Source organism: Euleptes europaea, chromosome 2 (assembly GCF_029931775.1).
Source record: "Euleptes europaea isolate rEulEur1 chromosome 2, rEulEur1.hap1, whole genome shotgun sequence".
Classification (NCBI taxonomy): Eukaryota; Metazoa; Chordata; class Lepidosauria; order Squamata; family Sphaerodactylidae; genus Euleptes; species Euleptes europaea.
In genome coordinates, this window is record NC_079313.1 from 129,900,880 (window position 1) to 129,916,283 (window position 15,404).

Sequence of the window (15,404 nt, forward strand, 5' to 3'; positions counted from 1 at the left end):
GGATTTGTTTCCCCACTCCTACACATGAAGCCAGCGGGGTCACCTTCAGCCAGTCACAGTTCTCTTAGAGCTCTCTCAGCCTCACCTGCCTCACAGGGTGTCTGTTGTGGGGAGGGGAACACATGAAGCTGCTTATACTGAATCAGACCCTTGGTCCATCAAAGTCAGTATTGTCTACTCTGACTGGCAGCGGCTCTCCAGGGTCTCAGGCCGAGGTCTTTCACATCACCTACTTGCCTCGTCCCTTTAACTGGAGATGCCGGGGGTTGAACTTGGGACCTTGTGCATGCCAAGCAGATGCTCTACCACTGAGCCACAGCTTCCCCTGGGGTCAGCTCCCCGCTGAGGTCAGCGGTGCTCCTGGGCCACGCAACTGGGCTGAGCTGGGAAGAAAGGTGATTGTAAGCTGGTTTGATTTTTCCTTAAGTGGTAGAGAAAGTCGGCATATAAAAACCAACTCTTCTTCCTCTTCTTCTTCCTCCTGTTCTTCTTCCTCTTCTTCCTCTTCCTCCTCCTCCTCCTTCTTCTCTCCTTATATTATAGGTTTTATTGTCAGATACTTGGGGTGGAGGAGGGCATGCTTTTTATTCCAAACCGGTTCACGGTGTAAGGAGGTTGTCCACAGAGGCAGAATATGCTGTTTAAGTCTACCTGGTCGTAGACATTAATTGTAATTCAGGTGGAACCAAGCAAATACTACCAAAAGGTGCTACTTTAGGTTCCAGTGACCTCTGGACAAGCATGAAACTTCAGTGCCGTGTGGGGACAGGCAGAAGACTGTGCAATCCATGAGCTTTTTATGACCAAAGTCTGGGAAGCTGCTTCTCAATCCAGTAGACAATGGGTTATATCAACATTTTTAGCTCTGTGGGCTACCTCTCTTTCAACATGTGGTAGTAGCTTATGGTGAGCCGGAGAGTTGCTCTGAAAACCCTCCATAGGAATTGTAATTGTTTTTTTGTGAATCTGTGTACAGCAACTCCCCCCCCCCCATGTAAACTATAAAGAGCAAAAAAACGGTTTCCTGCTCTTCTTATCCCTGGAAAATGCAAGCTACGTTTTTAGAAATAGATTACTAAAATCTACCAGCTGATGGAGGTTTTTTTTTTTTTTAGTGGAAGCATCACACAATAATTTATTATCCATTAGCTAGGCAAATTACATGTGACTGTTAATTATCCATCGGGTCTTGCCATCTTTCCTACTGGATCCTGCTTAAAAGCCCTGGAAAGTCTGGCTGCGGGCCGTTTCAATTGCAGATTCTTGTCCCCTGCAGTCTCTAAAGAGATGCTGAAAACATTGACCACGCGAAGCTGCCTTCTGCTGAATCAGACCATGGAGCCATCAAGGTCAGTATTGTCTCTTCAGACTGGCAGCAGCTCTCCAGGGTTTCAGGCAGTTGTCTTTCACCATCACCCAGTACCTGATCCTTTTAGCTGGAGATGCCGGGGGTTGAACCTCTGGAACGTTCTGCATGCCAAGTAGATGCTCTACCGATGAGCCGCAGCCCCTCCCCTTTGTAATTGATGACCCCCGTTCTTAACTGGGGAACACAGTTATGTTAAAAGTTAGGATCATTTATGCACAGCAGCATAATGGCTTCTGCTCACTGTTTGTTTCTCCTTCAGGTAAACATCTGTCCCTACCAGCAGTTAGAAAAAATATAGTTTTATTTTAATTTCTCCCCCCCACACACATACAAAACACATAGGCCATTTATAGAGGGTCAGTTTTGATGCTTGCTCAAAGCTCTTTTTTTAAATGCGGCCTTTAACATGTTTATTCACGGTCCCGATACAACAGGAGAAATTCCACGCCCACACCCACTCGCCTGCTCCTTCATCCCTTCCATTAACATAGCTAACAAATGGTTGTAATTTTGCATGCTTCCTTGAGGGGATTCTTTGAGGCGGGGCGAAGCAAACACAAAAGGTCACGTTAAAGGGGCTCTTAAGAAATGCGAAGCAGGTATGCGCCAGCTTTGCAGTCACTTCCTGAATGACGGTTCAGCGTGAAAGAAAAAAAAATGCAGGGCACTACAGCCTGGAACGCTCTGCTAATTACCAAGCATAAATGGCCATACAGAAGGAACTGGAAAGTTAAATGGGACTCCCTGCTGACTTTCAGTTATTTTCAGTAGTTGAGTTTTTATTGAGAGAGTCTAATGGCAAACTATCAAGCGTTTGGCGGAAAGGCATCTGTGTAGGGCGACATTGTTGGGGCCATTGATTTGTTTTATGTAAAGCGTGGGTATTCAAAGAAAGCAAAACAGGTTAGTCGTCTTCTGTGACATGATTGATATTTGTGTGGTGCAGCGCAGAGCTGTTGATTTCTGATCCAAAGAGCAGGTTTTTAACAGCAGTTTGATCAAGGTTAGTGCCGCTTTTTCCGGGGCCTTGAGGATGACTTACGCAGGGAACCTCAGCTGTTGCCCATGTGGATCTATCTGTTGTGCAATCGCAATAACTTTCCAAGGCTGCACTAAATCCTATTGCGTTGAGAAGCAGTTAATTATTTACATTTTTTATTTAATTATTTACAGGCAGTTGTTAATTTCCTGCATTGTGCAGGGGGTTGGACTAGATGACCCTGGTGGTCCCTTCCAACTCTATGATTCTATGATTCTATTTCTAGGTCCCTCTTTGCCAGGTCCCTCTTTGCCACCGGCCGGATGTTTTGGGGGCAGAGCCTGAGGAGGGCGGGGTTTGGGGAGGGACTTCAATGCCATAGAGTCCAATGGCCGAAGCGGCCATTTTCTCCTGGTGAACTGATCTCTGTCTGCTGGAGATTGTAATTGCGTGAGATCTCCAGCTACTATCTGGAGGTTGGCAACCCTAATGAGAGCATGCTTATAAACACACATAACCCTCATCAGAGAGCTAGGTTTGGCTTTGTCCAGGGTACTCTTGGGGACAGGCGTGGGTTCTGTAAAACATATTGTGTGGAATGGCCTTTAACAAAGCTTAACATTGTCAAGAGCAGTATTGTCTGCTGTGACTGGTGGCAGCAGCTTTCCAGAGGTTTAGATAGAGGTCTTTCACATCACCTATTGATCCTTTTTAGTGGCCATGTCAGGGATTGAAGCTGAGGCCTTCTGCATCAAAAGCAGGTGTTTTTCCCACTGGGCCATGACCCTTCCCTAAATGCAGCCGTATTGAGCCCACCGAGCAAGAAAGGAACACACAAAGCAAGTTGAATGGCATCTTCTGTAGGATGAACTAGCGTTCACTGGAATTACAAACATCTGTTCTTGGTGGAGGGATGGGCATTCAGTGAGAAAATCTTAAGGACCCTGGATAGTACGACACCTTTCCTTCTCTGGTGTCTATCAGGGTCCTGACTGTTTTCTGCTAAATTGTTTGTGCTCATGTGTGTAACTTCATCTTCCCAGTAGGATTAAACTGCTGGTAATCCACTTGATATAACCCTTGTAACATATATGTTCCCTTGTTTTAAAGAGTGCTCGGAGCTTTGGATTAACACATACGATTGTTACAAGGAGAAAGAAATGGGTATCCCAATCCCAGTTCATGTTCCAGATGAAACTCATAATGCCAGCTAAACCCTGTATTTTTAAAATTCAGATTGCTTACCATAAATTGTTATAAGCTGGTCGAGTGCACAGAACCATGCCACTTTAGTTAATTGAGTAGGGTATATTTCAGGAACTTGTCCTGTCCTGCCAGATTTCAGTGGCTGCCTGTCTGATCTCTTCAACTATTTGTATATGTGCATAATTCAGTCTTTCAAATTCTTCCCCTTGACAGTTTGCTGAATAGAAGTAGTTTGCGCCATTTGCTTGTAGATGGGGGGGGGGGGCTTCTCAGACCTCAAAGAAAGTGTGTGTGTGTGTGTGTGTATGTGAAAAGATTTGCTTTCTTGAGCTAGAAATCTGTCTTTCGTCTACATTAACAGCGCCTTTGCTCTGATTGGCTTCCTTTGGGTAAAGGTAAAGGTTAGTCCCCTGTGCAAGCACCGGGTCATTACTGACCCATGGGGTGATGTCATATCCCGATGTTTACTAGGCAGCCTGTGTTTTTACAGGGTGGCTTTCCATTGCCTTCCCCAGTCGTCTACACTTTACTCCCAGCAAGCTGGGTACTCATTTTACAGACCTCGGAAGGATGAGAGGCAGAGTCAACCTTGAGCCAGCTACTTGAAACTGACTTCCGTTGGGATTGAACTCATGTTGTGAGCACAGCTTTTGACTGCAGTACTGCAGCTTACCACTATGCGCCACGGGGCTCTTCCTTTGGGTAGCTTGCACCATTTCATCTGGGAACTTTGCCATGTTGCGTTTGTGCTGCCCGGGTTTCAGGCTTCTGCCAGGCACGTACCCACTGCTGTACCAGTCAGCATAAGCTGCGATTTCCCATACAGCCTACCAGTTCGGGGGCGCCATTGGCTCACTGCAGCTCCTTAGCCAGGTGGGTGAGAATGAAGTAAGAACCCTATTAAAGCATGGGCCTGTCAGTATGGAAGGACACTTGCGTACACTGTCAAATTTTCTCCCGAGTAAATTGCCAAAATGTCAAATGCTTTCTCTGCATGGCATTTGCAAAGAACAAGGCCCTATAAGGCTTTTATGAAAGGGGGGGCTTAATTGGTTCTGTTGTCGAGCATTATTGGTGTTACTCATGAAAGGTATGGCGGGGCTTGTTAATGAGTACTTCCATTTCAGAATGATGGGGTTTGTATCTCTCCAGTATGCTTCAGGTACGGAGAACAACTCTTTCCTTAGAAAGGACTAAGAAATTCAGCAAGGTCTATATGTGTTTAGGTCAGAAAAGGCCTTTGAGAAGGAAAATGCAGCTCATTTTCAAGATTGCAGGCAATTGTGTTTTACTCCCCCCCATTATCCATAGTATTGCTTCTAAAGAATAATAAATGTGGGCATGAATTAAACATGCCATTATGGCTGATTTATCGCTTTATGTCCAGGCAATAGAAGAAAATAAAAAGCAGTATTTCATTTTTGGGTGTGTGGGATTTTGACAAGAGCTCTCGGTTTGTGTTTGGAAGTTCAATGTGTTCTGCTTTGATTCCCCTCCCCCTTTAAGTCTAGGATTGCAAGCACACCTGGAGTAAAATGACCTGTCCCTTTAATAGAGGCCTGAGCGCCCTTGCCCTCCTGGTGAGATAGCAGCTGCATTGGTCAGCAGTTTGTTCTGGGCTCAGTTAAAGTGGTGGTGTTGTCCTTAGGCCCCCCCATAAACTTGAGGGCCTTCACACATGTCGACCTTCCTGACCTTTGAGATCGAAAGACGGTGCCTTCTTGCAGATATTTGGGTGGGTGACTGTGTTGGTCTGCAGTGGAAGAGCAAGATTCGAGCCTCGTAGCCAGTGCGGGGTAGTGGTTTGGAGCAGTGGACTCTGATCTGGAGAATCGGGTTTGATTCCCTACTCCTCCACATGAATGGTGGAGGCTAATCCGGTGAACTGGATTTGTTTCCCGACTCCTATACATGAAGCCAGCTGGGTGACCTTGGGCTAGGCACAGCCTCTCAGCCCCAGCTACCTCACAGGGTGTCTGTTGTGGGGAGGGGAAGGTGATTGTAAGTCAGTTTGAGTCTCCCTTAAGTGGTAGAGAAAGTCGGCATATAAAAACCAACTCTTCTTCTTCTCTTTTACAATAAACCTTTTTATAAAGACTTTTTTTTTGGCTTCGCTTAATACAATCTATTTCTCCGGGATATTCTCTTCCCCATGGGCTAGATTGCACAGGTGCTACAAGGTTGGTTATCAGATATTTTGTTAATGCTCTAGTACTGCACTGGAAGACTACCTTTTCAGCGGGTCAGTCTAGATGTTCTCAGGAGATCCTTGAGTGGTGGCAGCTGGTTACCAGGGTACTTTCCTTAGTGTAAGGGAGTTTCCCAGCAAGGGAAGATGCCATTTCCCCCTTCCTGCCATAACAATTCCTACCGTACAGCCAGTGTGGTGTAATGGTTAAAAGTGGTGGTTTAGAGTGGTAGGCTCTGATCTAGAGAACCGAGTTTGATTCCCCACTCCTCCTCATGAGCAGTGCAGGCTAATCTGGAGAACTGGATTTGTTTCCCCACTTCTACACATGAAGTCACCCTGACCTGGATGGCCCAGGTTAGCCTGACCTTGTCTGATCTCAGAAGCTAAGCAGGATCAGCCCTGGTTAATATTTGGATGGGAGACCACCAAGGAATACCAGAGTTGCTGTGCAGAGGAAGGCACTGGCAAACCACCTCTGTTAGTCTCTTGCCATGAAAACCCCATAAGTCGGCTGCGACCTGAAGGCACTTTACACACACACACACACACACATCTGAAGCCAGCTGAGTGACCTTGAGCTAGTCACACTCTCTCAGCCACACCTACCTCACAAGGGTGTCTGTTGTGGGGAGGGGAAAGGAAGGTGATTGTAAGCTGGTTTGATTCTTCCTTAAGTGGCGAAGAAAGCCAGCATATAAAAAACAACTCTTCTTCTTTTTCTTCTTTCGCTTTTTCTTCTTTTTCTTCTTCTCCAACAAGATTTCTAAGGTATATGCTTTCATGAGTCAAAGCTCTCTTTGTTGGATATACTTTCTGACCTGGATATAAGGGCTGATGGATCCCCATTCTCATTTGTATCTAATGAAATGAGCTTTGACTCTCGAAAGCTTACACCCTGGAAACCTTGTTGAGCTTTAAGGTGCTACTAGACTTGAATCTTGCCTTCTTGCAGGAACCAACCTTATCTAAAGTGAGGCTAGTCAGCGAAGTGTAGTCTGACTTCTGTAGTTCCATTGTCGTTTGCAAACAAGTGCTGTATATACCAAGGGAAGCCGATCAGGTGCCCTCTGTGGCCAGATGGTTCTGATTCAGGTTACGATTCCAGATCTCTTTTCTTCAGTGCAGTTCATCTGTTGGTTTGGGGCTGCGTGGGCAAAAGTGGAAAATGTATGTAAAATTCCTAGTTGCAAAGAAGCTGGGCTCCCAAATGAATCCTGCGCGCATAGAGAGTGTCAAATATAAGTGGGCAGCTTATAGTTCCGACTTGGTTCCAGCTACTTCTGTGAAACTCTGAAATGATAGAAGCTTCCTTGGTGAAAATTAGTGAACTCCCACTCTATGCACCATTGTCACCCATGGATGTAGGTGTAGTTTGACTAGGCCTGGAATGCCCAGGTTCAAATCCTCACTCAGGTATGAAGCTCAGTGTATGACCTTAAGCCAGTAATTCCCTCTAAACCTAGTCTGCCTTACAAGATGGTTGTGGGGATAAAGAAGAGCGGTAGAATCCATCCTGTCTAATATCCTTGAAGGGCAGATGGCTTGAAAATGATGCATAGATATCTGAAGTATCAACATACGTTGGCTGCCTTCTATCGAATCAAGCCATTCGTCTATCGAGGTCAGTATCAGGCTGGTGGCTCTCCAGGGTCTCAGGTCTTTGACATCACCTACTACCTCATCCTTTTAACTGGAGATGGCCGGGGACTGAACATGAGACCCTTTGCGTGCCAAGCAAATGTTCTACCAGTGAGCCACAGCCCCCTCAAACTACTAGGTAAAGAACACCAGTCGGCACATGAATTCAACTCCCTGACAATTTTTAATATAATCCTTTGCTTTCAAAGCATAAATCCCAGTATTTGTAGCTTTACTATATCCGGAATGATTTCCCTCCACCCTTTGGGCACAGCAATAAAACTTTCTGCCGTAGACATTGCCAGAATCAATTGCCGGGGCGGGGGAATGGCATAGTCAAGCACAAAGTAACTCAGTTCAGGCATACGAAATGCATGCGGCTTCATATTGTGGTACCATGAATAATTAATAGTGGTTGCTTTCAGGCCCACACAAGGCCTAATTGTGCTAGTGACTGATCTCCCTAACTTGCATCAGTCAACTGATGCGACACTTCCTAGTAAAATAGCATTGGTTCTGTGAACTTAGCCAGATCATGAGAGGGAGGGCAGGAAGGGATGAGTCAGTGCTCTGCTCTCCTGGCCCTTTCTTACATGCCCAGGGTAGTGCTGATCATCCCTTTGGGGTCAGGAAGGAATTTTCCTCCAGGCTAGATTAGCCAGGGTTCCTGGAGGTTTTTTGCCTTCCTCTGGGCTAGAACAGGAGGTCACTGGGGGAGTGGGGGGGGGAGGTATTTGTGAATTTCCTGTGTTGTGCAGGGGGTTGGATTAGATGACCTTTGAGGTCCCTCCCAGTTCTATGTTTGTATATTTCTGTGGTATTCTGAAGAATGGTACGTGGTTCATATAACCTACTTGTTGAAACTTCGAATTGATGTTGCCTTATTATCCCCAAGGGACAAAATTAATGCTGAGTGCAAATGATCTTATGTAATTATATACAATGAATTTATTGCAGACAAAAGTCAACAACTTGTATACAGCCCTGCTATAGTCTCTATATTTCTATTATAAATATGAATGTACAACACAGTTGGTAAATAATTTATTGTCATAGTTGGAAGAAGAACAGCAAGCACAACACTCGGGAGCACAACTACCACGCGAAAGCCCACTTGGGCATACAACCCAATTAGACACAAAATTACAGCCTGACAATTAGACCAAAACTAAAACCATACACATTTCAGCCATGTGGCCTTCTTCAGTTGTCTAGATCCATTAAAATCAGAATGCAATTGTACCATTATACAAATATACAAATACATATCAGGAAAAGAGGAAGACCCAACAAGAGATGGATTGACTCAATAAAGGAAGCCACAGCCTTCAATTTGCAAGATCTGAGCAAGGCTGTCAAAGATAGGACATTTTGGAGGACTTTCATTGGATTGCCATGAGTCGGAAGCGACTTGACGGCACTTAACACACACACATAACAATCTTTATGACTGAATAAAAGTGGTGTTTATAAAATATGAAGTTTACTTATAGGAACACCATCTAGGTTTTGCCTTTTCAATTTTAGGCTTCAATAAATTTAATTTCTTTTATAAAACCCTCTTGAATGGAGAGATGTTGGATATCTTGCCTACTGTGGTGCGCTGATTAAGGTATCCCAGTCATAAAGATGTCATTAAGTCTGAATAAGTGAAGCAGCATGTATTCAGACTTAATATAATTACATAAACTCATTTGCTCTCAGTATTAATTTTGGCCCTTACGTATGTCTGTTCTTGACCTTAGGGTATTTAATTCTGTGGTTTTTAGAGTTAAGTCCCCCCCTTTTGTTGTTGCCTTATTATCCCCCCCTTTCCTAGTTGTCGTGCCGTTTTTGTACCAAAAATGACAAGAGTCCTCCGGCAGCATAAAGGCTAACTACGTACTTCTGTTTTTACGCAGGCTTCGATTCCGACAATTCATCAGGGGAATTTTCAGAAGCAGTTCATAAAGTTGACGTGGATATCCACCAGACGAATAGGACTGGAAGACACAATGGAGATGGGCAGGTGCAAGAGAATGGCATCAAGAAACACAGGTATTCCAGAGCGCAGACTGGGCTGTGGTTCCCGAGCGGTTCAAACACGGCGCCTCCTTTTGTTGAGATTTCTCCTGAGGATTTTTTTTTTTTTTTTGCAAGTATGGGAAGAGGAGTGACTTGATACTCAGACACTAAAGTTCAGCTACTTGATCCCCATTTCCGGGGAAGAAGGGCAATTACTGCTACAGTGCAATTTTTGACTTCTAACAGGGAATGGAGGGGGATGTTGGCCTATTTCTGTAGCTAGAAGCTTTTGTTTTTGGAATGTATTAGTTGCCTTTGTAAAGCTGTTCACAAAACAAAGTATAAAGCCTCATTAAAAATAGAAGCAAAACTAATTAACCCCTTCCCTGCAACTTAGAGACCATCTTCCACAACCGCTCATGGGGACTGTGCGTCATTGTGAAGTAGCCTGAACCCAACTACAATTAGTCATGTACAAGCAGGGTACCCACGAGGACTTGCAGGGGCCATCTCATTTCCCCCTCTCCCACTATTTCCTATTTTCCTTCCCTGAAAGCCCCCACAGCCTCTTTCCATTTCCTGCTTCCCTCTTTAAGATTTTTTGTTTGTTTTAGATTTCAGATTTTTGAGCAAACCTGGGGCTTTTCTTAGGTTTGTAGAAAGATCAGTCCATTGTTAATTCGGTCCCCTTAAGCAGGGGGCCTCTGTTCCGGTGAGTTCCTATCACACTCCAGTGGGTACGCAACCATTAGTAGGAAGATGCAGATGCCAAAGTTTTACTGCTACAAATTAAACGGTTTATAGGAAGGCTTTACTGCTCAGTATGCTACAAAAGCAAATTGCAAACTGAATCAGATGTTTAGCCTGAAGAGGAGAAGACTGAGAGGTGATACAATAACCATCTTCAAGTACTTGAAGGGCTGTCATATAGAGGAGGGTGCTGAGTTGTTTTCTGTTGCCCCAGAAGGTCGGACTAGAACCAACGGGTTGAAATTAAATCAAAAGAGTTTCCATCTAGACATTAGGAAGAATTTTCTAACAGAGCGGTTCCTCAGTGGAACAGGCTTCCTCGGGAGGTGGTAAGCTCTCCTTCCCTGGAGGTTTTTAAGCAGAGTGTGAGAGATCCCCCTCTCTGAGTTTGCTTCTCCAAATCAGTTGCTCAGACGTTGATACAGAAACAATAGATTTATTGAAGCCTTCAGGAGATGAGACAGGCACAGGTAGAAAGTTGCAAGTGAGGGGCTATACGGGTTTACAGAATATATTGACTCCAGGGCACTGGGGCACTGGGGTTCACACTTATTGTTATGGGAAGTTACAAGCTTGGCATAATACAAAACATCAGACGGATCCCAGGAAGTCTGGTGCGGCTATCACACTTCCAAGGCCGCACCGGCCTGAGGGAGTACTGGCAGGAAGAACAGCGGGGGGGAAGATACATGGGCCATCAGGCCTGGCGCCTGAGACCAGAAGGTGTGAACTGCTTTTACGAGTTCACTGATAACACCGCAGGTGATGGAAAGCAGAGACACAAAGACAGAGACCCTCACATTCTGCCCCCCTTAAGGCCCCCCTCCGAGAGGACGAGGCTTATCGGGATAAGCGAGGTGGAATTCTCGGACCAAGCGAGGAGCTGCCATGTGGGGTGCGGCCACCCATTCGTCATGAGCGGAGCCAAGGTTTTTCCAGCGAACAAAGTAAAACAGTTTCCCTTTCTTCCATTTGGAATCTAAAACCTTGGATATTTCCAAATGGGTATCCCCTCCTACTACGGTAGGAATCTCATGAGCGGGAGGGGGGTGGAACTGGGGAGCTGCTACATAAGGTTTGAGGAGGCTTATATGGAAGACTGGATGAACTCCCTTGAGAGTCTTAGGGAGACTCAGTTCCACGGTAACCTCGTTGATTACTCTGGTAATGGGGAAAGGTCCTACATAACGGTCGCTCAGTTTTTTGCAGGGGCGAAGAGAGCGGAGGTTTTTGGTGGACAGATAGACTTGCTCCCCCACCTTGAGTTCCCATCCCGGAGACCGGTGTTTGTCTGCTTGTTCCTTGTACTTGCTTTTTGCCCTTTCCAGATTTTTGAGCAACCATGGCCAGGTGGATTTAACCACCTGAATCCACTCCTGAAGATCAGGGGTAGACTGGAGCTCTGGCGAGACGGGGGCAGAACCGAAAGGGCCAAAATCCGTCCCGTATATAACTTGGAAGGGACTAAAGCCGGTAGAGGAATGAGGCGCATTGTTGTACGCATATTCGGCAAATGGCAGCAGGTCGACCCAGTCGTCCTGGTGGAAATTTACATAGCAACGCAAATAACATTCTACTACCGCATTTACTCGTTCCGTTTGACCATCCGTTTGGGGGTGATAGGCGGAAGAAAGGCCCTGTTCCTCCACTCCCATTAACTTTAGGAAAGCCCGCCAGAATTTGGCAACAAACTGGACCCCCCGGTCGGAGAGGACCTTCCTCGGGATCGAGTGTAGCCTGAGGACGTGCGTGATGAACAGTTTAGCTAAGCCCTGGGCTGAAGGAAGACCTGCACATGGAACGAAATGAACCTGTTTGGAAAAGAGGTCTGTGATAACCCAGAGAACCGTTTTCCCCCGACGTGGAGGTAGGTCGGTGATAAAATCCATGGCGATGACTTCCCAGGGACGGGAGGGGTTCTCAAGCGGTTTGAGAAGCCCCGGGGGTTTTCCCATCCGTTTCTTGGCTGTGGCGCAGGTGGGGCAGCTGCGCACATACAACTCTACATCAGATCTCATACCGGGCCACCAGAATTGCCTTCGAACCAGGTGAAGCGTTTTTATGAAACCAAAATGACCCGCTAGCCTGGCCCCATGTACAAGTCCCAATACTTCTTTGCGAAGGGAAGATGGGACATATAGTTTCCCCCCTTGCACCCACCAAGTGTTGGTTCGTTCCAAGCCAGTGGGGAGGAGATGGTGCTCCTCCTCCTGTAAGGAGGCGTCCCGGAGTCGCTGTTGGAATGCTTCCGGGATACCTTTGAGCGTAGGGGGGGTCTCCGGTTGGCGGGCTTGGGATCGGGTGGTGACGGCCAAGCCAGGGACTTCCCCTCGCTGTTCGGGAGTGAACAGGGAGTCGACGGGGCGATCGAAATCGTTGCGATACTGGGGAAGTCGTGACAAAGCATCAGCTAGGGCATTTTCTTTGCCAGGGACATGTTTGAGGGTGAACCGGAATTTTGCAAAAAATTGGGCCCACCGAATTTGTTTGGCATTGAGTTTTCTAGCTCCCTTGAGAGCCTCAAGATTCTTGTGATCTGTGCACACTTCGAACGGCAGCTCGGCCCCCTCTAAGAAGTGTCTCCATATGGTAAGGGCATGTTTGACCGCTGCTGCCTCCTTCTCCCAAATGGCCCAGTTGATGTCGGACTGGGAAAACTTCTTGGAGAAGTAGGCGCATGGCCTCAACCGTCCCCCCTCATCCCTCTGCAATAGGGCCCCGCCCATGGCTACATCCGAGGCATCCACCTGCACCACGAAGGGCTTGGTGCAATCCGGGTGAGCCAAAACGGGTTCGGATGAAAAAAGTAGCTTTAAACGTTCAAAAGCTTGCTGGCACTGGGGAGACCATTGCAGACGGGCTGAGGGGAGTGCGGCGCTAGCCCCCCTGTCCTTGGTACGCAACAGGGCAGTGAGGGGAAGCGCAACTTGGGCAAAGTTGGGAATGAAATTCCGGTAAAAGTTGGCAAACCCCAAAAACTGTTGAAGTTGGCGGCGGGTAGTGGGGGTTTCCCAGTCCCGCACCGCCTGGACCTTGGCGGGGTCCATTTCCAACCCTTGGTGGGAAATCACATACCCCAGAAATGTAATAGAAGGTTGGTGGAATTCACACTTGGACACCTTAGCATACAGTTTGTGCTCCCGCAGCCGCTGGAGCACTTCTCGCACTAGGCGCACATGTTCTTCCATGGTCTCAGAGTAAATAAGAATGTCATCGAGAAATACCACCACCCCCCGAAACAGTAAATCATGCAAAACTTCATTAATTAATTGCATAAAGACACTCGGAGCCCCCGAAAGTCCGAACGGCATGACCAGGTACTCAAACATCCCAAAACAACTGGAAAAGGCCGTTTTGGGTTCGTCTCCTTCTTTGATGCGAATGCGGTGGTAGGCTTCTACCAAGTCCAGTTTGGTGAAGATTCGGCCCTCCTTTAATTGTGCTAGAAGGTCAGGAATAAGAGGGAGGGGGTAAGCATTAGACTGGGTGACTGCGTTCAGTCTGCGAAAGTCAATACACAGTCTTAAATCTCCCGTCTTTTTCTTTACAAAGAAAGCTGGGGCTGAATAAGGAGCCTTGGAGGGGCGTATGAAACCCCTCGCCAGATTGACATCCAGATAGTCTCGCAATACAGTCTTTTCACTAGGGCTCATGGGGTAAACCTTTCCCTTAGACAGTTTGCCTTCCCCTACAATCTCGATGGCACAGTCCGTTTCTCTGTGGGGAGGCAGTTCGTCGCACTCTCTAACATCGAAAACATCAGTAAACTGCGAGTACTCAGAGGGTAATTGAGGAGAGACTGGGGCGGGGGACCCTACCAGTGCGGCGGCTGGAGTTCTGAGTACCCGTTCCTTGTCATGCAACCCACAGGGGTTTTCGGGGAAGGAAAGCACCCGTTTAACCCAATCAATGGAGGGATTGTGTCCCCTTAACCAGTTCATCCCTAACACCACAGGGGTTACAATAGGGGCGATGGTGAAATACAACCGTTCCCAATGTTCCCCCACGGACATAATCACGGCTGCAGTTCTGTGGGTCACAGGGCCCCGTTTAAAGTCACTCCCGTCCATTTGGGAAAAACGGAGGGGTCCCGGAAGCCGCTTGCGCCGGACACCCAACTTCTTGGCAGTTTCCTCATTTATCATGGTGCGGGCACACCCCGAGTCGACCAACGCGGGGACCTCTAACGGGGGACCCCCTTTGGGTAGGGACAGATGAACACGCACAAATACATTGTCCTCCTGGGCGCTTACCATCGGTGGAGCTCCTTGCACAACGATAGGGACGGTCTGCTGCGGAGCCCCCTCTACAGCAGACCGACGGCGTTTTTTGCCGGCTGTTCCCACTCTTCCTCCTCGCTGGAAGAGGGGGACGGGGTGGTGGCTTCCGGGGAGCCGTCCGAATCAAAGACGGTATTTGTAATCCGGGGCCCCGATGGGACCGTAGAGTCGGATGCCCCATCCTGGGGGCGCGCGTGGAGAGCGGAGGGTGCGCCGGAGCGCCGGCTCAGTGGTCCACTTCTGCGGCGAGGCTGGCTGTCGGCGGCCGGTTTCGTCGGCTCGGCCTGGGTTTGGCGGGGGGGGGTCGGACGGCCTGAGCGAGAGGGGCATTGCGATGCAAAGTGACCCTTTCCCCCGCAGATCAGGCAGACGCCGGCCTCGAACCGCTTGCGGCGTTCCGCGGCCGAGAGACCCCCGCCACCCCCTTGCCGGAGTTCCCGGCCACGGTCACCTCGGGGCCTGGGGTCTCGCCCAAGCCGTTGCTTGGACAAGTTCAGGAGTTGTTTGCGATTCTCGATGTCAGCAGCATGGCGAACCCAACCTTCCACATCCGGGGGGTTCCCTTGCATGAAGGCCCAATGTTGGAGGTCTGGGTTGAGACCCTCCCTGAAACATTGTACCAAGGTAGCTTCACTCCAGTCCAGAATTCGGCTAGCCAGTGACTGGAACTCACTTGCATACTGCGCCACCGACTTAGTCCCTTGGCGCAGTTGCATCAGGGAGGCTTTAGCCCGCTCACCCAGAGTCGGGTCCTCAAAACGGTTTCGGAGTGCTACCATGAACTCGTCCAGGGTTCGCAGCACCGGCGAGCGGAGTTCATACTGCAACACCATCCAGGCAGCCGCCTCCCCTTGCAGTAAGGAAGCCACGTACTGCACCCGGGACTCCTCAGAAACGAAGGTTCGGCCTTGTTCCCGCATAAAAATGTCTACTTGGACCATAAAAAAGGTCAACTGGTCTCCCGACCCGTCATACGTGACTTTCAGG

General features: G+C 48.0%; 1 protein-coding gene across 2 annotated transcripts in view; it reads left to right on the forward strand.

Annotated features, from left to right (window-relative positions):
- Positions 1-15,404, forward strand: part of OSBPL2 (oxysterol binding protein like 2) — a 104,890-nt gene that overhangs the window by 50,596 nt on the left and 38,890 nt on the right. For both annotated transcript variants that reach the window (XM_056844225.1, XM_056844224.1), the window contains exon 2: positions 9,285-9,420. Coding sequence is in view for 1 of the 2 variants with exons in the window: in XM_056844224.1 (XP_056700202.1) it covers positions 9,285-9,420 (136 nt within the window). In the remaining variant the exon portion in view is untranslated. The remainder of the gene's footprint in view (positions 1-9,284; positions 9,421-15,404) is intronic.